Source organism: Hyla sarda, unplaced genomic scaffold (assembly GCF_029499605.1).
Source record: "Hyla sarda isolate aHylSar1 unplaced genomic scaffold, aHylSar1.hap1 scaffold_173, whole genome shotgun sequence".
Taxonomy (NCBI): domain Eukaryota; kingdom Metazoa; phylum Chordata; class Amphibia; order Anura; family Hylidae; genus Hyla; species Hyla sarda.
In genome coordinates, this window is record NW_026608371.1 from 229665 (window position 1) to 255057 (window position 25393).

At 49.6% G+C, this 25393-nt stretch overlaps 2 protein-coding genes across 3 annotated transcripts in view; one reads left to right on the forward strand and one right to left on the reverse strand.

The window, feature by feature from the left end:
- LOC130312785 (glutamine amidotransferase-like class 1 domain-containing protein 3, mitochondrial) overlaps positions 1-19369 on the forward strand; it is a 47505-nt gene extending 28136 nt beyond the window's left edge. Inside the window, exons 6-7 of the mRNA XM_056552600.1 lie at positions 18197-18350; positions 19091-19369. Coding sequence (XP_056408575.1) covers positions 18197-18350; positions 19091-19222 — 286 coding nt within the window. The 3' untranslated portion in view covers positions 19223-19369. The remainder of the gene's footprint in view (positions 1-18196; positions 18351-19090) is intronic.
- Positions 19370-23196: 3827 nt separating this feature from the next.
- LOC130312788 (T-lymphocyte activation antigen CD80-like) overlaps positions 23197-25393 on the reverse strand; it is an 80022-nt gene continuing 77825 nt past the window's right edge. Inside the window, exon 6 of one of the 2 annotated variants that reach the window (XM_056552604.1) lies at positions 23197-25024. In XM_056552604.1, coding sequence (XP_056408579.1) covers positions 24996-25024 — 29 coding nt within the window. In that variant the 3' untranslated portion in view covers positions 23197-24995. The remainder of the gene's footprint in view (positions 25025-25393) is intronic. The other variant, XM_056552603.1, reaches the window with a different exon arrangement.

The window sequence follows — 25393 nt, forward strand, 5'->3', positions numbered from 1 at the left end:
GACCTAGCCACGTCATGATGTCAATACAAGAGAGTGATTTGTTACGGGTTAAAACGGTCACTTTCTTGACATTATTTTGGCGAGACACCGCCTGAATGGCAAAGTCTCGCCAGCCGGGTTGGTTCTTTACCAGCTCATAATTCGACCAGAAGAGCTCAAGCCCCTCCGGCCGAACAAAGCTGATATCAAACTCAGGGGTACCATAAGGATGTATTAAGGCGTAGATGTCAGCTGCCTTAAAGCCCAACTTCAGCAGAAGCTCAACAACTTTAGATCTTGGAGGACATGTATCACTGCCTCTCCACCTCAGCCGGACCACATTCCTACGGAGACCACCTGGCCCGGCTGTAGGGAGGGACCACACATTATCCCCCCCTCTTTCCTCTCGGAAGGCTGAAAGACCATGTCTCTCTATCCAGGAGGATAGATCAACCTCCCTACCCTCTACATTGATCGATCTCTCCCCTCTCCTTTAGGCCCCCAGGAGACGCTGCTGCAAACTGCTCTCCCTAGAGCCAGAGGACGAGGAAGGTGCCCCCCTCCCCCCAGTGGTGACATTTGCGTAGCTGCGTACCGGTGCTGCCACAGCTGGGGGTGCAACTGGACCAGGCCCTACATCCCCACCACTAATCTGTGCCCCTTCACCACCCTCCTCCACATAATCCATACCCAAACCATTGTCACATGTTTTAGCTAATGTGCCCCCCATACCTCCACCCGTGCTACAGCCCAAACCACCATTCAAAGCCCCAGACAGATTATTAACAGATACATTCACTCCTTCATTCACTCTTACATTAACTTTCTCACTCATACTGGCTGGACCGGTGCGTTCTGGTGCAGATTTTGTACCATCAGCATCACTGGGTACCAGAGCTGGAGCCACCACCACAGGACAGGTCACCGGTCCCTTATACAAGGACCGGGAAGCCTGCCTAGCCTGCTTATTAGCGGCCCCAGCCCTGTTTTTATTGGTACCCTCCGCCTCATCAGTACTGGAGTTTCCTGCTCCTGGGCGCCGCTGATCTGGATCAGCGGCGCCAATACAAAATAGGGGTTTAAGTCCAGTCTTTCTGGGAGGCGAAGACATCTTAGCCCCGGCAGCTCCTCCACGACGACACCGCTGCTCCAAAGGAACAGCAGTGCCAACGCTCAGAGCCACCGGAGCTCCCGCAACCTACTCTGGCACAAAATCGCCCCCCCCCTCCCGTTAGGGAGCAACCCAATGTGCCAGAGCCTTTACTGCCCATCGCTGGGCAAATATCACTGTCCGACCTCACAGCCGATACACTGTCTGCTCCACCACTGTTACTGCAAACAGCTATGGAGCTCACCGCCACACTAGACTCCATACTCTCCCCACTCTCCTGCACTGAGTCCACAGCAGAACTGGCTGGGCTGAGAAATGGGGTTCACACAGTGCGCTGACCCTGCGCCAGTCCGGGGGGCTCAGGGGAGGGGGGTATATACAAATGTTACCTGCTCCTGGAGCTTGGTCTTCTTTGACTTCTTCTTTTTCCTTCCCCCAGGTGCCTCCTCTGGTAACTCATGTCCAAACGTGAAGTCCTGGAGGCGACCTGGGGACTCCAGGAGCTGGATCTGGGCCATCAGCGCCCCTCCCTGGTGACTGGTGCTACTCTCATCCCCCGAACCACCAGGGCCGCAGCCAGATGACATTGCCACTTGCCCTGCAGGGAGCCCACTGTATGGGGTGAGATGTTGCAGACCCCCGGGTGGATTTGGCTCAACATTATCGGCCTCCGCAACGTCTCCTTCCTCCTCCACCCGTGGCTGAAGCCCCCTCAGCTTTCTTTGCTTCTCCCTCTCCTTTTCTGCAAAGCGATCTTCATTCTGAAGCTTTTCTTTAAATGGCCCGCTGTTCTCCAAAATAAAAGTTTTCCTTTTCTTTAGATTGCTGATGCTGGTTTTAAGCTGTTTAATCCTTGCTGACAGCTCAGCCTTCTGGCGTTTTGACGCAGTTTCCATTAAGGCTTTTGCCTCCTGTACCTCCTCCTGGAACCTATACAAGCTGCTCCTTTATATCCCTGAAGTATCTCTGCAACACGGGATCCATAGGTGGTTCCAGGCTCCTGGGCCCTGGGCATTGCCCAATCCTCCTCCACACCTCCATGGGCATTTGGCTTTGCTCCAGGAGGAGTATCACAGTCCATAGTACCTGTAGTACCTTTTGTTGGAGCAGCCTTGCGGCTACTCTTCGTCTCCATGGGCTCAGGAGGTGCTGGAGATACATCGCTGCATCTCCTGGCAGAGCGCCTTAACCCAGAGACCTCTGGTGCAGTTCCTGATGCTGGTCCCTCTGCAACTGGTCGCTGGCTCCCCCTCCCCCCCGCGGACCTACTTCGGGGGGCAGGTGTTGGGGTTCTCCGCTCCTCGCTCATACCAGGAAACGAACCCTCCTTCTGGGGAAAGGAAGGTCGCTCTTGGGAGAGAGGTGGATCACTCTCAAGGTCGAGCACACCAAACGCTCACAGGAAGCTCAAACAGGAAGATGCTCCCTCTAGTGGCCAGACTCCAGAGCTGTACTCACTACTCTGCTGGTGAGGTCACTGTGTACATACATTACATTACTTATCCTGTACTGATCCTGAGTTATATCCTGTATTATACTCCAGAGCTGTACTCACTATTCTGCTGGTGAGGTCACTGTGTATATACATTATATTACTTATCCTGTACTGATCCTGAGTTATATCCTGTATTATACTCCAGAGCTGTACTCACTATTCTGCTGGTGAGGTCACTGTGTACATACATTACATTACTTATCCTGTACTGATCCTGAGTTATATCCTGTATTATACTCCAGAGCTGTACTCACTATTCTGCTGGTGAGGTCACTGTGTATATACATTATATTACTTATCCTGTACTGATCCTGAGTTATATCCTGTATTATACTCCAGAGCTGTACTCACTATTCTGCTGGTGAGGTCACTGTGTACATACATTACATTACTTATCCTGTACTGATCCTGAGTTATATCCTGTATTATACTCCAGAGCTGCACTCACTACTCTGCTGGTGAGGTCACTGTGTACATACATTACATTACTTATCCTGTACTAATCCTGAGTTATATCCTGTAGATCTTTTATTAAAAAAATATAAAACATTACAAAAAGAACGAACATCACCATAACAATAATACAAACAACATACACCTGTATAATATATACAATAATGAGTCCATATTAGTCCAAAAATGTCCAACCAAGTATCTTCTGGTCCAGCCTCATTCTCACCAAACACACCGCTATAATAACAACAACTACTAAACACTCTACAATAATAATAATACTTACAGTAATAATAATAACAACAATAATAACTAAAAACTGGTCCGGTTGCATTTCACCACCCAAAATAATAAATATGTGTCAAACCACCAACAAACACCGCAAACAGAAAAACAGAATATACCAATTTTTTTTTATTTTTTTTTGGCCCTGAGCTGGTCCCGCATCCCATGCCCCCAGTACATGATAACAGACGTCCATGAACCAGTCCAGGATTTTTTTTTTTTTTTTTAAATAAAAAGGTCCCACACAGAAACCCCCCTCCCCCCATCTACCCACCACCCAACCTAACACTAAACCCCAACACAACCCCTAGAAAAAAAACAATATATATACATATATACACATATACATAAATGTACAAACAAAACAAATATATACAAAATAATACAAACTATACAAACCAAACAACAAACAACAATAAGGCTTTTCAATCACACAAACCACTAAAGCTCAAGTTCAGTGCCTGCAAGCCCTATATCACCATATATCTACAGCACAAAACAAAAAGACTAATGTGCCAGCATCAGCCCACCACCAGGGGGAGACAACAGGCTAAGGCACTTTAAAGGCAGAGCCCCTCCACAGACGAGAGGCCCTGCCAGCACCCAGCCTCTCGTACTCCAGAGAACGCACCTTCACCAGGTCACCCACAGGGAGGATTTTACGCTGCGTCGACACTAAACACCGTGCGTTCCACGTGTAATACCTGACCACTGAGCTGACTAGGAATAAAGTGCACTGGTCCCAGCCTCCAAGGTTTCTGAATGCCCCATAGGCCCATTCCGCATAGGAGAGACTGGCCAGCCGAGGCCAACCAATGGAAGCGCCCACCCTGTTGTAAACCTCTGTGTTAAAGGGACAATGAAGCAGAAAATGCTCCATGCTTTCCAGCATGCCTCCACACTCTTCGCGGGGACATCCCCGGTCATCAGAGCTCCTGCACTTCAGATTGTCCCTCACACACAGTTTCCCATGGAAGCAGCGCCAAGTCAAGTCCCAAAACTTCAAGGGGATCCTGATAGAATTCAAAAGCTCTAAACCCACCTCCAGATCCCGACTTGGGCAGTCCTTGAGCGCCAATGGCCTCTGGAAATGAGAAGACAGGACCCTCTTGTCAAGGAATTTCCTCGACAGAGTCCTAATCTCCCACATCCCCAGACCCCACCGACGAATAACCTTCAGAGCCGGGGTAGCGTAAGCCGGGAGATGCCCGTGTGGTGTGCGAAGATCCTTCACTTGCCCTCCTGTCTCCCATTCCTGGAAGAAAGGCCAAAACCATCCCCTACAGGAGGATACCCACGGAGGAGCCCTCTCTGACCAGAGGTTTGCTATATTGGTCTTAAGAAAGGTATTCACTAGGAACACCACAGGGTTGACCATACACAACCCCCCTAGTCTCCTCGTACGGTAAGTAACCTCCCTCTTCACTAGGTTCAGTCTATTCCCCCATAACATTTGGAAGAACACACTGTAGACCCGGGTCCAAAGAGGTTCTGGCAACATGCATACACTGCCCAGATATATCAGCAAAGGGAGCAGGAAAGTTTTCATCAGGTTAACCCTTTCCCGGAGGGTCAAAGACCAACCCTTCCACTGATCCACCTTCTGAGCGGCGATCTTAAGCCTGCTGTCCCAGTTTTGTTTGGGGTAATCCCCTTGACCAAATTCGATGCCGAGGACTTTTGCGGATTCCTGGGGCTCTGGAAGGGCGTCCGGGAGATTAAAATCAGGATCTCCCCCTCCCAGCCAGAGACTCTCACACTTATCCTGATTGATCTTGGACCCGGATACCTCCGAGTAGCGGTCCACCTCTGACACCACCCATCTGCCCTCCTCTTGTGAGGAGACAAACACGGTGATATCATCAGCGTACGCTACCACCCTCAGAGCCGAATCCGGCACCGCCAGGTCCATTCTCACCCCCGCCAACGGTCCACAACCAATCCTTCTAAGGAAAGGATCGATTGCAAACACGTACAGCAAAGGGCTCAAAGGACAACCCTGACGGACACCAGACCCAACCTCAAAAGAGCGGCCAATCCAACCATTCACAAGCGGGAAACTCTCTGCCCCTACATACAAGGTCTTAAGCCAATCAACAAAACCCCCTGGCAGGCCATATCTCAGAAGGACAGACCAGAGGTACTCATGGTTAACCCGATCAAACGCTTTTGCCTGATCCAAGGACAGCAAGTACCCCTTCCAGTGGCCAGCCCTACGATGCTCCACAGCCTCTCGGACACTGAGCACAGCACTAAATGTACTGCGGCCCGGAACAGAGCAATGCTGAGCCCCCGAAAGGAGCCGGGGTGCAAACTCCACCAGCCGGTTAAACAGCACTTTTGCCAGAATCTTTCTGTCCGCATTGAGAAGTGCTATGGGACGCCAATTCTCAATGTGGGACGGGTCTTTACCCTTTGACAGGATGATCAGCGCTGACCTCCTCATTGACTTTGGCAGAGTGCCCGAGGATAGACACTCATTAAAAACCGCGGTCAAGAGGGGAACCAAAGTGTCCTTAAAGGTCTTATAGAACTCAGATGTTAAGCCATCCGGACCGGGTGACTTCTTGAGGGCAAGCCCATCAATAGCCATCCTGACTTCCTCTTCCCGGATCATCTCTGTCAAAACGTCAAGAGAGGGGTCTACTCCTGGTTCAGGGATGGTTTCAGCCATGAAAGCTGATACCTTATCTCGATCTAGATCCTTCCTTCCCAAGAGGTGCGAGTAGAAGGATCTGACGACCTCCAGGATCCCTGATCTGGACCTTTTCAAGGATCCCGTACTATCAATCAGTCCTGAGACTATTTTACTATTCACTGACATCTTGCAGTTTCTGTAAGGGTCGGGCGAGCGGTACTTCCCGTAATCCCTCTCAAAAACCAAAGATGCGTGCCTATCGTACTGGCACTTCATCAGCAAGGACTTCACTCTGGAGATATCATCACGACTACCTCCAGTCGAGACAAGGTTCTCAAATTTCTTCCTCAGGCCCTGGTACAAGCGGTACCTATTTAGGCTTCTGAGGCCCGAGAGCTGGCGGAAGAATCTCGCAACCCTTTCCTTGAAGATCTCCCACCACTCTGACTTACTGTTACAAAGGCCCAGCAATGGTACCTGGCTCTGAAGAAAATCCTCAAAGGACTGTCTTATCTCCGCTTCTTCCAAGAGAGACGAATTCAGCTTCCAGTAGCCTCTGCCCATCCGGGGGGTCTCTGTGACATTCAGAGAAAACAAAATTAAACAGTGATCGGAGAACTCCACCTCAACAACAGACACTGCTGAAGAGACGGCTTCCTCCTTTAAATAAAACCTGTCTATCCTAGACCTACAACTACCCCTATGATAGGTGAATCCCGCGTGGCCTGGGGTGTGCCGGATGTGGACATCCACCAGGCGAGCCTCACTCGCTATGCTATTAAGGGCGACGCTATCATAAGTCAGCTTGTCTCTGGCACCTCCCCTGTCTTGGGGCCTCATGACAGCATTAAAGTCCCCTCCAAAGACCACCTGCCGACTTGTAAAAAGATAGGGCTTGATCCTCATAAAGAGGCACTTCCGGTCCCACTTAGACTGTGGGCCGTAGATGTTAATAAGGCGAAGTTCTTGTCCCTTCATGAGGACATCTAAGATCAGGCACCTCCCCATTTCTAACTCGATAACCCGTCGGCATTCTACCGCTGCGGTAAAAAGGACCGCCACTCCGCTATACGGCTCGGCCCCAAGAGACCAGTAGGAGGGCCCATTCCTCCACTCTCTTTTAGCCTTGTAGATAGATGACATATCTGTTAGCCTGGTCTCCTGCAAAAATAAAATATCAGCATTAATATGGGCAAAAAAATCATAGGCCGCAAATCGAGCTGTATCTGACTTAATGCTGGCAACATTAATGGATGCCAGAGTCAACGGAGAGGGTGCCGCCATCAAGGGTGATTGAGTTAGACAGCTTTCTTTTTCCCACTCCCCTTCTCACCCTCCACATCAGAAGAACTCTTCACCCTCTTTAGAGAAATGGAAGTGTCCATCTCACCAGACGTCGTTTTACTTTCCCCGTCTCCAGATTCTAGGCCAGTCCCTTCCCCCGAGGACATAACCTCCCCAGGGGAAGAGGACTCGGCGCCCCCTGGAAGCCCCTCTGCCACCTCCCCCTCATCCTCCCCTTCCGAAGAAGAGGAGGAGATGTCCCTGAGGGGTCGGAATCGATTGGAAAGGCCAACCAGAGGGGAGTCAGTTTTGCCTTCCTTTGGCACCTGGACCAGGGTGGGAGAAGATCTCAAATCTCCCTTTTTTTTTTTACTTGTACCCCGCTTTCGTGTCTCCTTCTGCCATCCCACATCCTCCTCCTCCACGCTATCTGAGGAGATGGCACCTTCCTCATTCTGGATCCTCCTGACCTCCTCATTCAGCTCGCCATCCCTCAGGGTCTCAGCAGCAAGGTTGGCCTCTGGGACAGAATGAGAGGTCGTCCCAGTAACCCGGGCTTTCCCCATCACCCTATCCCTTTGGCGTTTATCAAGACGTCTTAGTTGGGCTGGTGTCTTTCTCTTGCTGTTCCTCACTGACCCCTCAGTTCCTCCACCCCTGCTAGTCCTCTCCCCAGCAGATTCCGGCTCGTTATCTTCACCCGCTGGGGACAAGACTGCATTAGCGAAAGAACGAGGGCAACGACTGAATGGGTGACCTAAGTCACCACACAGGTGACACCTAATCTCTGCACAAGATGCGGCAAGATGGCCTACACCCCCACACAAGGCACATTTCTGCACCGTACAGTTTGCACTGAAGTGTGTGGGGTCACCACATCTGTGACAGAGCTTCGGCTGACCCCGGTAGAAAATCTGGATACGATCCCTGCCGAGAAAGGCAGAGGATGGAATATGGGTAACTGTATTTCCTGAACGTTTAAGTTTTACCAAAAACGTCCAGGCTCCTGACCAGATGCCAAACTCGTCCCTGTTCTTCTGCGGGACCCCCATTACCTCGCCATACCGTCCTAACCAGGTGATGATGTCAACACAAGAGAGTGATTCGTTACGGGTCAAAACGGTCACTCTCTTGATTTCGTTTTGACGAGACAATGCCTGTACGGTAAAGTCTCGCCAGCCTGGCTCATTCTTTACCAATTCATAATTCGACCAGAAAAGCTCAAGCCCCTCTGGCCGAACAAAACTGATATCGAATTCAGGAGCACCGTAGGGATGTATCAAGGCAAAGATATCAACTGCCTTGAAGCCCATCTTTAGCAAGAGCTCAACCACTTTGGTCCTTGAAGGACACATATCTTCGCCCTGCCACCGAAGACGGACCACATTCCTACGGTTACTACCTGCCCCGGCTGTTGGGAGGGACCACACAGTATCGCCCCCTCTTTCCTCTCGGAAGGCAGAGAGACCGTGTCTCTCTATCCAGAAGGACAGATCAACTGCTCTACCCTCTACATTAATCGACCTTTCCCCCTTTTTCAGAGCTTCCAGGAGACGTCGCTGCAATAAACCGTCCCTAGAGTCAGGAGACGAGGAAAGTATTCTACTTCCCCCAGCAGTGACATTGGCATAACTCCTATGATCTGTCACCACTGGGGGGGCAACCGGACCAGACCCTACACCTACACCACTTCTAATGACAACATCCCCACCACCCTCAATAACAACATTAGCACTTCCCCCAACAACATTGTTTCCAATAACATCATCTGTAGTCCCATCACCACCCCTAATTTCAGCAACAGCAAAATCACCTTCTCCAATAACATTAACCTCCATCCGCTCCCCAGTCATACACCCCGTACCCCCATTTACCTTCTCATTCACACTGGCTGGACCAGAAACAGATAATCCGGCCTCAGCATCACGGGGCACTAGGGCTGGGACAACCTCCGCTGGCCCTTTAAGGGACCGGGCAGCATGCTTGCCCGGTCTAGAGGAGGCCCCAGCCCTGTTCTTATTAGTGCCCTCCGCCTCATCAGCATCATCTCCAGTCTTTTCATGGCGCCGCTGATCAATGGGATCAGCGGCACCAATACAAAACAAACGTTTTTCGTCACTTTTGGGAGTGTCCGTTATGCCCTTTACTACCTCCGGCACTGAGTCACCCCCCTCTCCCACAGGGGAGCGAACTACAGCACCGGAGTCTGCCTCTATGCCCACCGCTGGGCCGCCCTCACTGTACGGCCTTGCGGCCGATGCCTTCTCTGCTCCATCCCTGCTACTGCAAACAGGCATAGAGCTCTGCGCCTTTTTAGTATCTGTACTCTCCCCACACCTTTGCACCGAGTCCACCACAGAACACGGGCTGGGCTGGGTAACGGGGCTTGCACAATGAGCTGACCCTGCGGCCGACTCAGGATTTACAGGGAGGGGGGTGTAGATGAAACTCCCACTTCTTGCTGCTTTGGCTTGGTCTTCTTTTTCTTCTTACCCCCAGGTGCCTCATTTGGGAGCTCATCTCCAAACACCAGGTTCTGAGGACACACTGGGGATTCCAGCATGCGGATCTGGGCCATTAGCGCCCCTCCCTGGTAGCTGCTGTCACTGTCCTCCCCTGAGTCGGCAGGTGATACTGCTGGTTGCTGTGCAGGGGGCCCACTGTACGGGGCCTGCTGCTGTTGCCGCAGGCCACCAGGTGGATCTGGCTGTAGTTCTTCCTCCATCTCCTCCACATCATCCACCTGGCTCTCAGGTTGCAGCCCCATCAACCTTTTATTTTTATCTTCTTCTTTCACCCTGAAGCGCTCCTCATTTTCCAGTTTCTCTTTAAATGGACCACTCTTCTCCAGTAATTCTCCTCTCCTCTCCTCCAAAGCTTGTATTTCAGCCATAAGTCTCTTTATCTGCCCCTGGATCTCCGTCTTTTTCTTTTTTGGAGTTACCTTAGCCCTGGCACGGGTACAGCGCAGTTCCTCTCGGAGCCTCCTGATGGCCTTACAGGCGTCTTCATACTCACTTTTTACCCGGGAGGTATAGGTGGAAATAGACTCCCGGGTCCTCAGCACTCCCCAGCCTTCCTTAATGAGGTCGGCTTCACCTCCGTGAGCACTCTGCCTTCTTCCAGACAAACCCAGCTTTCCGCTGGCTGCACCCAGCTTTTCCGAGGAGGATCCAGCCTTGCAGCTTCTCACCTCTGTGGGGGGAGTTGGAGCAGCATTGCTGCGACTCCTAGTAGAACGCCTCACCCCCAAATCCTCCGATGTTCCGGCCGCTTGCTGGCTTCTACTGCTCCCCTGCGGCCTAGTCCGAGGAGCAGAAGCCTGGGCCTCGCCTCCCTCACTCATGCCTAGAAACCCACTCCCTCCCTGGGGAGGAGGAAGCAGGCCCCAGGTGGAACAGATGGTAATTCCCTGGAGCTCAGGAGACACAGCAGACACACACAGCACAGCTGAAGCACGACCACACCCGCAACTAATTGGTCAGCACTCCAGAGCTGTACTCACTATTCTGCTGGTGAGGTCACTGTGTACATACATTACATTACTTATCCTGTACTGATCCTGAGTTATATCCTGTATTATACTCCAGAGCTGTACTCACTATTCTGCTGGTGAGGTCACTGTGTATATACATTACATTACTTATCCTGTACTGATCTTGAGTTATATCCTGTATTATACTCCAGAGCTGTACTCACTATTCTGCTGGTGAGGTCACTGTGTATATACATTACATTACTTATCCTGTACTGATCCTGAGTTATATATCAGACAGGAGGCTCATATCTTATGCATTATTCTTTCTTTAATAATGCCCATAGCAGAACAAAATTCAATAAACAATCAGTGTAAAGAAAAAACTACAACTCCCAGCAGTCCCAGGACCACAGCAGCCACTCCTCGTCTGTAGCCCCTATATAAGGACTGCCCACAAATAGATCCTCCTCTTTCTTTCTGCTCATGGCAGAGCATACAAGCTAAGTGCTATCTGTGATTTAATACTTTGGTTTTTTCTTACTTGTTACTCATAACTATTATAGATATTGTGGTGTTGTGGGAGAAGATAATCGCGATTATCTTCGCCCATTCGCATTTTATGCGATTTTACCCCGTTTCGGACAACTATCTTCTCCGGCGCTAGTCTTTCTCCTTGCTCCGGTTCATCACTCCGCTATTCTCTTCCATTCTCCGTTCCTCCTACCTTCCACCGCTTTCCCCCCCCTCTTCCGGCACCATTTTACCTTCTTCTCCTACGTTTCTGCGCTTCGCGCGCGCGGGATAGGGGCGGATCCTTCGGGTGTCGGCCGCATTTCTTCGCGGCCTACACGCTGAGAGGGGCGGAGTTTCATTTCGTCACTGGATCGCGCTCCTGCGCCTTCCAATCAGTACCCAGCCGGACGTAGTCTCGCGAGACTTCGTCCCCGGGTACAAGGACTCTCGGGCTCCCCTCCCACCGCTGCGTCAGTGCAACGCTAGCGGTGTGGAGGACGGAGCCTGTACTACTACTTCCCTATTGTCTACGTATTTTGTAGGTAGATTGCCAGGAATTTATTCCTTCCCCTCATCAACCTATTCTCTTTTCCCACTAGTTTCTCCTTCAGATAACCTGTTAGTCAATATGGCTGAGGAACCCTCATCTGCTCCCATTAGAGGGGAGAGCTCTTTAGACTCGGCCCAATTTATGACCGCCAACCAGATACAGGATTTGATTAATAAGTCTGTTCAGGCGGCTTTGGCCTCCGCCATGGTAACCTCTGGATCACTACCAGCGGTATCCTGTGCATCTGTTCCGCCATTCCAAGGCGGTGAACCGCCAATTAAGAAGGGAAAGGTTTCCCATAAAAGGAAACATACCTTGGCGACATCTGACTCCCCGGCAGGGGAAGACAATAATGTGCTCCAGGCAGCCCCTACCCCGGCCTGCCAACCCCAGCATCCATCAGACTCCACTCGACCCCTGGGCCTCAGGGAGTTACATGAGAAGAGGCACAGATCCGCTAGACGGACCAAACCCGACTCTTACGTAGACTCCTCTGACGAGGATTCGTCGGGATCATCCAGCGAGTCTGACGGCTATGAATCCAACCCTAATATCGAGGATGCTGGGGATACGGCGTTCGACACCGACGCCAACCCTGTTACACAGGGCACTGTGATCCTAGACTCCCTAGGTGAACCCCTTTTTCACCCTGATTCCATCTCTCATCCACGATCGGGTGAATGGTCCCCACTTCCTCACGTGACCCAGTATGTGGAGCTTTGGGCTCGTAAGTCCCTAGACAGGACCAGCCGTAACAAGCTGAGAGCTGAGTGTCCCAGGCCCTTTATTCCCAATAAAGTAGTGGCAACCCCCGAAGTGGACCCCATTTTGATGAAATATCTAATGAAATCGGGTAAATTCCCTAAAAAGGGAATAGAACGCTCATTTAAAACTATTCAGGAGCGTATCTTGGACTTAATGGGCCCTCTCACTAAGATACTCAACCTGTCTCAGCAGGCCGCAATGACAGATCAACCTGTCGATACCCGTCAACTCCGGGGGTGGGCCCAGAGGGCCATATGCCTAGCAGGTACTGCCAACACCACCTGCTCGATTGAACGACGTAGGTCGATTCTTATGCGCCTCGACCCGCAACTGTCCCACCTAGCTGAAACTGAGTCTGGGCCTGCAGCAGCAGGAATGCTCTTTGGGGACAACCTGATGAAGGACATCAACAGGTTTGTCGGCCTGTTTACAGGTTTGGATAAAGCCCAGACTTCATTAAAGAAATCAGGGACCAATAAGCTTTTTCCTCGGGCCGGCAGAGGTAGAGGCCGATCTGCCGGCCGCACCCCCTCCTATAGGCCACAGGGCAGACCCTCTGCCCAATACCAGTACCCTCAGGCTCCTCCGTCCTACACAGTCCCAATGGCACAACCGTCGCCTTTCTTCCCTCCCAGAGGACGACCTTGGCGCGGACGTGGCGGACGCGGATATCCCCGTTCCCGTCCAACTACCGGTAAGTGTGCCTGGTATTCCACATGCTCACATCCCTGTGGGGGGGCGCCTGATGTATTTTTCCCACGCCTGGTCTGCGATTACAGCAGACGCGTGGATTCTACAGACAGTAGCGGGATTTCACATAGAACTCCAATCTCTACCGGTTCTGGGTATACAACCAGCTCCTATCCGATTTTCACAACACAACATGGTGCTCATAGACAACGAGATTCAAGATCTCCTATCCAAACAGGCGATCCGAGAGATCGACCCTTCTTCCCTAGGGTTCGTGAGCAACCTTTTCCTAGTGAAGAAAAAAGGGGGCGGTTACCGTCCGGTCATAAACCTTCGGGAACTAAACCAACATGTCACGTATCGCCATTTCAAGATGGAGGGAATTCACTCCCTTCGCGATTTGTTACAACCAGGCGATTGGCTGGTGAAGGTGGATTTAAAGGACGCTTACCTCACCGTCCCTATCCACCAAGATTCACAACATTTTCTTCGTTTCCTCTGGAGGAACCACATGTGGCAATTTACTTGCCTTCCGTTCGACCTGTCATCAGCTCCGTGGTGTTTCACCAAACTGATGAAACCAGTGGTGGCATCCTTGAGGAGCAGAGGGGTCCGTCTGATCATTTATCTGGACGACCTCCTCATCATGGCCCGCTCCAAAGCGCAAGCTTCTCTTCACATGTCATGGACGGTACTGCTTCTGCAGAGTCTGGGATTCATAATCAACCGAGAAAAATCGGTTTTGATCCCTCTGCAAGAGATGGAGTTCCTTGGCTTCTTGGTGGACACCAATCAAGCCGTTCTCCGCCTTCCCAAATCCAAACTGGCCCTGATCCGCAAGGAAATCAGAGCAGTCTTACGCAGAGGGTGCTTATCCTTAAGGGTACTAGCGCGCTTGGTGGGCCTGCTAGCAGCCTCTATCCAAGCCATCTTCCCGGCCCCTTTGCACTACAGGGCCCTTCAGAGACTCAAGATTATGCATCTGCGCCAGGGCCTCAGGTATGCGGACGAAGTTCCTCTTTGTCCGGCAGCCATCGAGGAGTTGCAGTGGTGGCTTCGTCATGCCGTCGAGTGGAACGGCAAAACCATATTCAACTCCTGCCCGGACGTCATCATAGAGTCGGACGCGAGTCGTCTCGGCTGGGGCGCGCGGTGCGGGGAGGCTTCCACAGGAGGGACTTGGTCCGCCACGGAGGTCGCCCTGCACATCAATGCCTTGGAGCTCCTGGCGGCATTTTTTGCCCTCAAGAGCTTCTTGCCACAAGCGTCCAATTGTTGTGTTTTGTTACGCATGGACAACGTGGCGGCGGTCCAATACGTCAACCGCCTAGGGGGCACCAGGTCCAAGATGCTTGCAGATCTTGCCAAAGACTTCTGGCACTTCTGTCTAGATCGCAACATTATCCCGGTGGCGGAGTATATTCCGGGGGTCTCCAACACGGTGGCCAACTGGAATTCTCGCTACTTACTAGATTCCAGCGATTGGCGGCTGGATCGATCAGTTTTCCTACGGTTGAGACAGCTTTGGGGTCCATTGTGTACGGATCTTTTCGCTTCTCGCCTCAATCATCAATTACCTCGCTTTTTCAGCTGGAGGCCGGACCCAGAGGCGTCGGCAGTCGACGCTTTCCGTCTCATCTGGCCCAGGGGAACGCACTACGCGTTTCCCCCATTTCAGATGATCTCCAGGGTCCTTCTACATACGATGAACCAGAGGGCGACGATTGTACTGATCACCCCCTGGTGGCCCACACAACCGTGGTTCCCTCTCCTTCTGGGGATGGCAGTGGACTATCCCAGACTTCTGCCCCAATTTCCACAGCTCCTCTCCAACCCGACCGGGGATCTACACCCTCTGGTGTTGGAGGGCAACCTTCCTCTCCTAGCGTGGTTGGTTTCGGGGTCCCGGATGCGGACCAGGATCTTTCAAGATCAGCTAGGGATCTCCTCGCCCTGGCCTGGGCCCCCGGGACTAGATCGGCTTATCTATCAGCCTGGAGGCTCTGGGTTCGTTGGTGTGATCAACGACAGATTGATCCCGTACATGCACCTGTGTCTGTAGTGGTGAACTACTTGGCGGATTCCTTTGAATCCGGAAAATCTTATAGTTCCATCAACGTTTACCGATCGGCTATCGCGGCTTACCATTGCCCAGTGGACTCTTTGCCGGTGGGCAAACACCCACTGGTATGTAGACTTTTGCGTGGCATTAAGTTTAAACGGCCCCCGCGGCCGAGATATCAGTCGACCTGGGATGTCTCCAGGTTACTCGAGATGTTTGTCTCTTGGGAAGACAATGACGGTCTTCCCCTAAAACTGTTGTCGTATAAACTGACTGTCCTTTTATGTTTGGTGTCTATCAAACGCGTCTCGGACGTGAAGGCTTTGGACGTCTCTAGGCGACAATTTTCGCCTCAGGGAGTCAAGTTTTCGGTGGTCCGACGGACCAAGACAGGTATCCACTCGGTTTTTTACCCGTTTTTTCCCGCGCATCCTCGACTTTGTGTGGTTCGTTGCCTGCAGGCGTATGAATCGCAGACTGCAGATTTACGGTCTCCGGATTTCTCTCAACTTCTTATATCCTACGTCAGACCTCACCATCCGGTGGCCTCCGCTACTTTGGCTCGTTGGGTGCGTTCCGCCATGGATATGGCGGGCATAGACGTCTCCCTGTTTGGAGCTCATTCTTCTAGGGGTGCTATGGCTACTAAAATAGTCACAGCAGGGGGCTCCCTTTCTGACTTGCTCATGGCTGCTGATTGGTCTTCAGAGACTACCTTTCGCCGGTTCTACTTCAGACCGGAGGACCATGTTTCCATGTCAGTTTTGTAATACTATTTCTGATTTTGTTTCCTCTGTCGATACTTATTAGCTTTGAACTTGCATAAGATATGAGCCTCCTGTCTGATATATAAATCGAGATTTTCCTAGCTTGTGACGGAAAATATTAGTTATATGAAGACAGGAGGCGAGTATCTTCCCTCCCTACCCACCCTGTTATGATTTTTTATTGTCTTTTCAGGATACTGAAGGCATTGGCTGTTTTCCTGTCTACGGATAACCTGTTGGTTAAGCACTGCTGGGGTTCTCTACAGTCCCCGTTGGGACGAAGTTAGGCCGTCGATTGGCCTCGTTTCCTGAGTTCTGGCCTTGCTGGCCGAAGATTTAAGGAGCGGTGTGGACGTCTGGCTGGAGTTCGGTTTCCTGTGCGGCTCTGATTCGCATGAAGAAAGAGGAGGATCTATTTGTGGGCAGTCCTTATATAGGGGCTACAGACGAGGAGTGGCTGCTGTGGTCCTGGGACTGCTGGGAGTTGTAGTTTTTTCTTTACACTGATTGTTTATTGAATTTTGTTCTGCTATGGGCATTATTAAAGAAAGATTAATGCATAAGATACTCGCCTCCTGTCTTCATATAACTAATATTTTCCGTCACAAGCTAGGAAAATCTCGATTTATATCCTGTATTATACCCCAGAGCTGTACTCACTATTCTGCTGGTGAGGTCACTGTGTACATACATTACATTACTTATCCTGTACTGATCCTGAGTTATATCCTGTATTATACCGTAGAGCTGTACTCACTATTCTGCTGGTGGAGTCACTGTGTACATACATTGCATTACTTATCCTGTACTGATCCTGAGTTATATCCTGTATTATACCCCAGAGCTGTACTCACTATTCTGCTGGTGAGATCACTGTGTACATACATTACTTATCCTGTACTGATCCTGAGTTATATCCTGTATTATACTCCAGAGCTGTACTCACTATTCAGCTGGTGAGATCACTGTGTACATACATTACATTACTTATCCTGTACTGATCCTGAGTTATATCCTGTAATATACTCCAGAGCTGCACTCACTATTCTGCTGGTGAAGTCACTGTGTACATACATTACATTACTTATCCTGTACTGATCCTGAGTTATATACTGTATTATACTCCAGAGCTGTACTCACTATTCTGCTGGTGAGGTCACTGTGTACATACATTACATTACTTATCCTGTACTGATCCTGAGTTATATCCTGTATTATACTCCAGAGCTGCACTCACTATTCTGCTGGTGAAGTCACTGTGTACATACATTACATTACTTATCCTGTACTGATCCTGAGTTATATACTGTATTATACTCCAGAGCTGTACTCACTATTCTGCTGGTGAGGTCACTGTGTACATACATTACATTACTTATCCTGTACTGATCCTGAGTTATATCCTGTATTATACTCCAGAGCTGCACTCACTATTCTGCTGGTGAAGTCACTGTGTACATACATTACATTACTTATCCTGTACTGATCCTGAGTTATATACTGTATTATACTCCAGAGCTGTACTCACTATTCTGCTGGTGAGATCACTGTGTACATACATTACTTATCCTGTACTGATCCTGAGTTATATCCTGTATTATACTCCAGAGCTGTACTCACTATTCAGCTGGTGAGATCACTGTGTACATACATTACATCACTTATCCTGTACTGATCCTGAGTTATATCCTGTATTGTACTCCAGAGCTGTACTCACTATTCTGCTGGTGAGGTCACTGTGTACATACATTACATTACTTATCCTGTACTGATCCTGAGTTATATCCTGTATTATACCCCAGAGCTGTACTCATTATTCTGCTGGTGAGGTCACTGTGTACATACATTACATTACTTATCCTGTACTGATCCTGAGTTATATCCTGTATTATACTCCAGAGCTGCACTCACTATTCTGCTGGTGAAGTCACTGTGTACATACATTACATTACTTATCCTGTACTGATCCTGAGTTATATACTGTATTATACTCCAGAGCTGTACTCACTATTCTGCTGGTGAGGTCACTGTGTACATACATTACATTACTTATCCTGTACTGATCCTGAGTTATATCCTGTATTATACTCCAGAGCTGCACTCACTATTCTGCTGTTTCCCCTCAGGTTATGCTGTATTGCTCCAGTCTTGGCCGCTAAGGTGATCCCTGGGGTGGAGGTGACTGTGGGGCAGGAAGACGAACAAGGAGGTAAATGGCCATATGCAGGAACAGCCAAAGCCATCCAGGCCCTGGGAGGAAAGCATTGCCCCAAGGAGGTGCACATATCCTTGTAGTATTGTGAGGCTCGTCTCTGGATATAATGTGAGGGGTGCGGGGTCACTGTCTGGGAGGGTGGGGCTGTAGTGAGTGGAGCAGGAGTCACTGTCTGGGAGGGTGGGGCCGTAGTGAGTGGTGCGGGGTCATTGTCTTGGAGGGTGGGGCCATAGTGAGTGGAGCGGGAGTCACTGTCTGGGAGGGTGGGGCCGTAGTGAGTGGAGCGGGAGTCACTGTCTGGGAGGGTGGGGCCGTAGTGAGGGGTGCGGGGTCACTGTCTGGGAGGGTGGGGCCGTAGTGAGTGGTGCGGGGTCACTGTCTGGGAGGGTGGGGCCGTTATGAGGGGTGCGGGGTCACTGTCTGGGAGGGTGGGGCCGTAGTGAGGGGTGCGGGGTCACTGTCTGGGAGGGTGGGGCCGTAGGGAGTGGAGCGGGGGTCACTGTCTGGGAGGGTGGGGCCGTAGTGAGGGGTGCGGGGTCACTGTCTGGGAGGGTGGGGCCGTAGTGAGGGGTGCGGAGTCACTGTCTGGGAGGGTGGGGCCGTAGTGAGGGGTGCGGGGTCACTGTCTGGGAGGGTGGGGCCGTAGTGAGGGGTGCGGGGGTCACTGTCTGGGAGGGTGGGGCCCTAGTGAGGGGTGCGGGGGTCACTGTCTGGGAGGGTGGGGCCGTAGGGAGGGGTGCGGGGGGTCACTGTCTTCCATGCTAGATTATTTCAGGAGACTCTCTTGATCCTTGACTCCTCCCCTCACGAGGTTCATGTGGACCGGACCCGCAAAGTTGTCACCACCCCGGCCTTCATGGGCCACGTCCCCCTGCACACCATATTTGATGGAATCGGATCCATGGTTTCTACTGTTATCAAACTGACAGGAAAGTAATGGCTGCTCCGCTGTGACTCCGCCCACCATCACCGGACTCCACCTCTTCAGGGGGGGGGGGGAGTGATCCCGCCCACCATCCTCACCGGACTCCACCTCTTCAGGGGGGACTGACCCCATAATAGCAATAAAGTCTCCTCCATCATCTGTCTGTTGGGTTTTGTTCACAAACTTTGTTATTTTGTGTTCTGTGTATGGTCACCGAGGAGGGGGGTGGAGCGTGCCGCCTGTGGGTCACCGAGGAGGGGGGTGGAGCGTGCCGCCTGTGGGTCACCGAGGAGGGGGGTGGAGCGTGCCGCCTGTGGGTCACCGGGGAGGGGGGTGGAGCGTGCCGCCTGTGGGTCACCGGGGAGGGGGGTGGAGCGTGCCGCCTGTGGGTCATCGGGGAGGGGGGTGGAGCGTGCCGCCTGTGGGTCACCCGGGGGAGCGTGCCGCCTGTGGGTCACCGGGGAGAGGGGGGCGGAGCGTGCCGCCTGTGGGTCACCGGGGGGAGGGGGGCGGAGCGTGCCGCCTGTGGGTCACCGGGGGGAGGGGGGCGGAGCGTGCCGCCTGTGGGTCACCGGGGAGGGGGGCGGAGCGTGCCGCCTGTGGGTCACCGGGGAGGGGGGCGGAGCGTGCCGCCTGTGGGTCACCGGGGAGAGGGGGCGGAGCGTGCCGCCTGTGGGTCACCGGGGAGAGGTGGGCGGAGCGTGCCGCCTGTGGGTCACCGGGGAGAGGGGGGCGGAGCGTGCCGCCTGTGGGTCACCGGGGAGGGGGGGGGGGCGGAGCGTGCCGCCTGTGGGTCACATCCTGTATCGTCCGTGCATCCCCACTGTATCTCATCCTGTATCATCACCCCATCATCATCACCGGACTCCACCTCTTCAGGGGGGAGTGACCCCGCCCACCATCATCACCGGACCAGTATTATAGTAGTTATATTCTTGTATATAGGAGGCAGTATTATAGTAGTTATATTCTTGTATATAGGAGGCAGTATTATAGTGGTTATATTCTTGTATATAGGAGCAGTATTATAGTAGATATTCTTGTATATAGGAGCAGTATTATAGTAGTTATATTCTTGTATATAGGAGCAGTATTATAGTAGATATTCTTGTATATAGGAGCAGTATTATAGTAGTTATATTCTTGTACATAGGAGCAGTATTATAGTAGTTATATTCTTGTACATAGGAGCAGTATTATAGTAGTTATATTCTTGTATATAGGAGCAGTATTATAGTAGATATATTCTTGTATATAGGAGCAGTATTATAGTAGTTATATTCTTGTATATAGGAGCAGTATTATAGTAGTTATATTCTTGTATATAGGAGCAGTATTATAGTAGTTATATTCTTGTATATAGGAGCAGTATTATAGTAGTTATATTCTTGTATGTAGGAGCAGTATTATAGTAGATATATTCTTGTATATAGGAGCAGTATTATAGTAGTTATATTCTTGTGTATAGGAGCAGTATTATAGTAGTTATATTCTTGTGTATAGGAGCAGTATTATAGTAGTTATATTCTTGTATATAGGAGCAGTATTATAGTAGTTATATTCTTGTATATAGGAGCAGTATTATAGTAGATATATTCTTGTATATAGGAGCAGTATTATAGTAGTTATATTCTTGTGTATAGGAGCAGTATTATAGTAGTTATATTCTTGTGTATAGGAGCAGTATTATAGTAGTTATATTCTTGTATATAGGAGCAGTATTATAGTAGTTATATTCTTGTATATAGGAGCAGTATTATAGTAGATATATTCTTGTATATAGGAGCAGTATTATAGTAGTTATATTCTTGTATATAGGAAGCAGTATTATAGTAGTTATATTCTTGTATATAGGGAGCAGTATTATAGTAGTTATATTCTTGTATATAGGGAGCAGTATTATAGTAGTTATATTCTTGTATATAGGAGCAGTATTATAGTAGTTATATTCTTGTATATAGGAGCAGTATTATAGTAGTTATATTCTTGTATATAGGAGCAGTATTATAGTAGTTATATTCTTGTATATAGGAGCAGTATTATAGTAGTTATATTCTTGTATATAGGAGCAGTATTATAGTAGATATATTCTTGTATATAGGAGCAGTATTATAGTAGTTATATTCTTGTATATAGGAGACAGTATTATAGTAGATATATTCTTGTATATAGGAGCAGTATTATAGTAGTTATATTCTTGTATATAGGAGCAGTATTATAGTAGTTATATTCTTGTATATCTGGTCATGTGACACATCCAGCCCTACAGACTGACTCGGGGTTTTTCCCTGTTGGTTGATATCTGCTCCTCGCTTCCTTTCTCTCCTCTCTAATTTCCTCTTTTGTGATGCGGGGAGTGGAGGCGGTGGCTGCGGCAGTGATTGTTTCCCCATATGGCGGGGTCCGCTGTAGATTTGGGTGGATCACGTTGTCGGTCACTATCACTATCGGGCAGAGATGAAGGAACCTGAAGGTTTCATTGACTCATCTGGGAAGTTCCACGTTTCACCACCAGCAGTTTCCTTCCTTTCCTCTGAATATCGTAATAATAAATAAAATTTTAAGTGTAATAATAAGACGGCATCTTAGTGAAGAAATAAACCACCTCCTCCACTGCTCAGACGCCTTTCTCCCACTTTACCTGTATATTACACCATCTGTATCGTCTCAGAATCTCTGCACTCACTGAAGGACCGTGACCAGCCTGCAGGGAGGGGGAGGATGGGAGCTGTGATTATTATATTATATCAGTTGTGTAAATTTTCCTTAGGGTTTGTAATAAAGCAGACATGATCTCTATAGAGTGGGAAATGTCAGCCTATTGTTAGGCTCAGTGGCCGGGGAGAAAACAACAGATTACAAGGTTATTTCTTAATGTACATGTAAAAATGATACGTGAAACCTCAAGTGTGATAAAGAGACGGCATCTTGGGGAAGAACCAGACCCCCTTCTTCACTTCTCAGATGCCCCTCTCCCACTTTACCTGTCTATTACACCATCTGTATCTGCTCAGAATCTCTGCACTCACTGAAGGACCATAACCACTATAAGACAGGTATCAGATTACACAGAGCGGAGCTGCAGAGAGAATGTTAAGTGGTTGACCAAATTTTTACCAGAAGCGTAAATACCGTGACTACTGGGCACGTCCTTCCCACTAGCTCCACATTTTACTGTTATTTCGGAATTACGGGCAGGGGGTGCAGTGTTCGTGAGTGTGGGAGAGCATTAAAACAACCACAATCAGCCTTTTAAAGGCAGTGTTTTCCACCCGGTGTGCCTCCAACTGTTGCAAAACGACATCTTCCAGCATGCCCGGACAGCCATCCGGGCATGCTGGAAGATGTAGTTTTGCAACAGCTGGAGGCACACCCAGTGAAATATACTGCTTTAAGAGCTCAAGAAAAAAAATGAAATGAGACTTGGTGGACACCATACATAGGATAGAGTAGTAGGGTCAGACAAACTGATGGTACCCCAGTGCACATACAGTAAGATGGCTAAGAATTTGTCTAGAATGAAAGTTGTGCTATTAGGTGAGGAGGACGTGATTTCTAACTATTGCCTATTGACTTCTATTGGAGAGTGTTGTGGGCATGCTCTCTGCACTGTCCAGAAGTTGCAATGGTAAGATGGGATCATCAGCTAAAAACTTCTGTGGGAGAGTGTTGTGGGCATGCTATTTGACCTGTCCAGAAGTTAAAATGGTAAGCTGTGGTCATTATCTAATTACTTCTTTGTGAGACTGTTGTGGGCATGCTCTGTGACCTGTACAGAAGTCACAATGAAAGTAGATAGAACGCTGTGATCATTATCTAATTACTTCTATGTGAGAGTGTTGTGGGCATGCTCTGTGACCTGTCCAGAAGTTGCAATGGTAAGCTGGGATCATCATCTAATGACTTCTGTGGAAGAGTGGTGTGGGCATGCTTTGTGACCTGAACAGAAGTTACAATGAAAGAAGATGGTTAGCTGGGATCATCATATAATAATAAAAGTTAAATATAAAAGTTAAATATAATAATAAAAGTTAAATTTTAATTGGGTTATTAGTTAGGGTACTGTTCCCCAGAAAAGGGGGGTTTCCCCTCTTGAAGGGGATTGGAGATTTATTTGGGATTATCATCTAATGACTTCTGTGGGAGAGTGTTGTGGGCATGCTCTGTGACATGTACTGAAGTTACAATGAAAGTAGATGGTAAACTGGGATCATCATCTAATAACTTCTATGGGAGAGTTTTGTGGGCATGCTCTGTGACCTTTACAGAAGTTACAATGAAAGTAGATAGTATGCTGGGATCATCATCTAATTACTTCTACTGGAGAGTGTTGTGGGCATGCTCTGTGACCTGTCCAAAAGTTACAATAAAGTAGATGGTAAGCTGTGATCATCATCTAATTGTTTCTATGGGGGAGTGTTGTGGGCATGCTCTGTGATCTTGCAGAGATTGCCTTGCAGGAGGTAGGAGGTGAACTGTGAGCATTGCCCATTGATTTCTGTAGGCAATTGTGTTATTTTTCTCCAGGTTTATAATAGAGGAGATGTGATCTCTATAGAAGTGTCAGTCTATTGTTAGGCTCAGTGGCCGGGGAGAAAACTACAGGATGTCAGGATTATTTCTTCATAAAGATGTAAAAAACAAAACACCAATGTATGTAGATGTAACATAAAAACTTGATTCCAACATTAGTTGATACTGACAATACTGGCACATGCCAGTGACTGGCCCACGTTATGCCGCCACATAGTGCCCACACAATACTGCAGTTTAGTTCCCAATTACTGGCTCTATAACACTGGGCTGTTTTAGGGTCCAGTTTAGTCTACACTGGTGAAGAAGCTTCTACTTGAGGTTTCTGACCTTGGACACGTTTATGAAATGTGATCTCGGACCGCAGAAGTTTCCCAGAAGCTATGCATGCTGGGTAATGTACTTCACTATTGGCATCATAGAGGGTGGAGTTGCTGCTCTGGGGATTTGGGCCCCACTTGATGGCTGTCACTGGAGCTTGGCTTATTAGGACAAGGGATTGATATAAAGCAATGTTGGGGGTGTAACATCCTAGTCGGCAGGGTTCCTGGCAGGGGCCCAGTGTCGGCATCTCTGAAAGTCCCATGATTCCCCAGTCTTCTATGTTACTCCATATGAGAGAACATCACACAAAGCCATTACTTGAAGCCAGAACCCGGGGCATCCTGAATGTCCACATGACCGTCCACGGACCCTATCTGCTGAGCTCCGGGCTCCTCAATCATCCTGGACCCAGAGGCTTCAGACCATTCAGACTTTGTGCCACAACCATCTGTCCAGACCCCACAGTGTGAGACGGTCGGCCATTGTGGTTTGAGATGGCCCATCCCTGTGGTGTGAGAAGGTCCTCCTCTAATTTGTGAGACAGTCCACCTCTGTGGTGTGAGAAGGACCACCCCTGAGATCAGAGATGGTCTGTCCCAGTTGTTGGGAGAAGGTCCGCCCTTGTGGTGTGAGACAGTCAATGCATCTCTGTGTGAGAAAAGGACCACCCCTGAGATCTGAGATGGTCTGTCCCAGTTGGGGGAAGGTCTGCTGCTGTGGTGTGAGACAGTCAATGCATCCCTGTGGTGAGAAAAGGTCCACCCCTGAGGTCTGAGATTGACCCATGAGGTTTGAGACACTTCGCCTCTAAGGTTTGAGATGCTCCACCCCTAAATCTGAGATGCTCTGCTCCTGAGGTGTGAAATGCTCCGCCCCTGAAGTGTCAGATGCTCCGCTCCTGAGGATTGGAGTTCCTGCCTCAGACTCTTCACAGCTCTTCTGTTTGGTTGTTCGGGACTGAAAAGAGACATGGAGAATGTACGGTTAGAAGACAACGTTCACCTGACCCCTGTATGGATGACCTGTAGACCCCACCTGTTCTACCCTATAAAGTCCTCCAGATCTCTCACCCAACCCCCCAGTCCCTCTATATAAGAGTAGCGTTAAGATGCCCATACACCCTCAACACCGCCATCTATTCCTGCCATTAAGCAAGCCACGTCCAACCACCTGCTACTGCTTTTAACCCATTCCCTTCTGTATAAGCTCAGGCTGCTCAGCCAAGTGTTTTCAATATGGAGAGAATGTGACTGACAGACACCCGTGTCTCCTCCAGGCATGTCTGGTGGCCTCTTATCTCCAGGGTCAGTGTACCTGGTCATACAC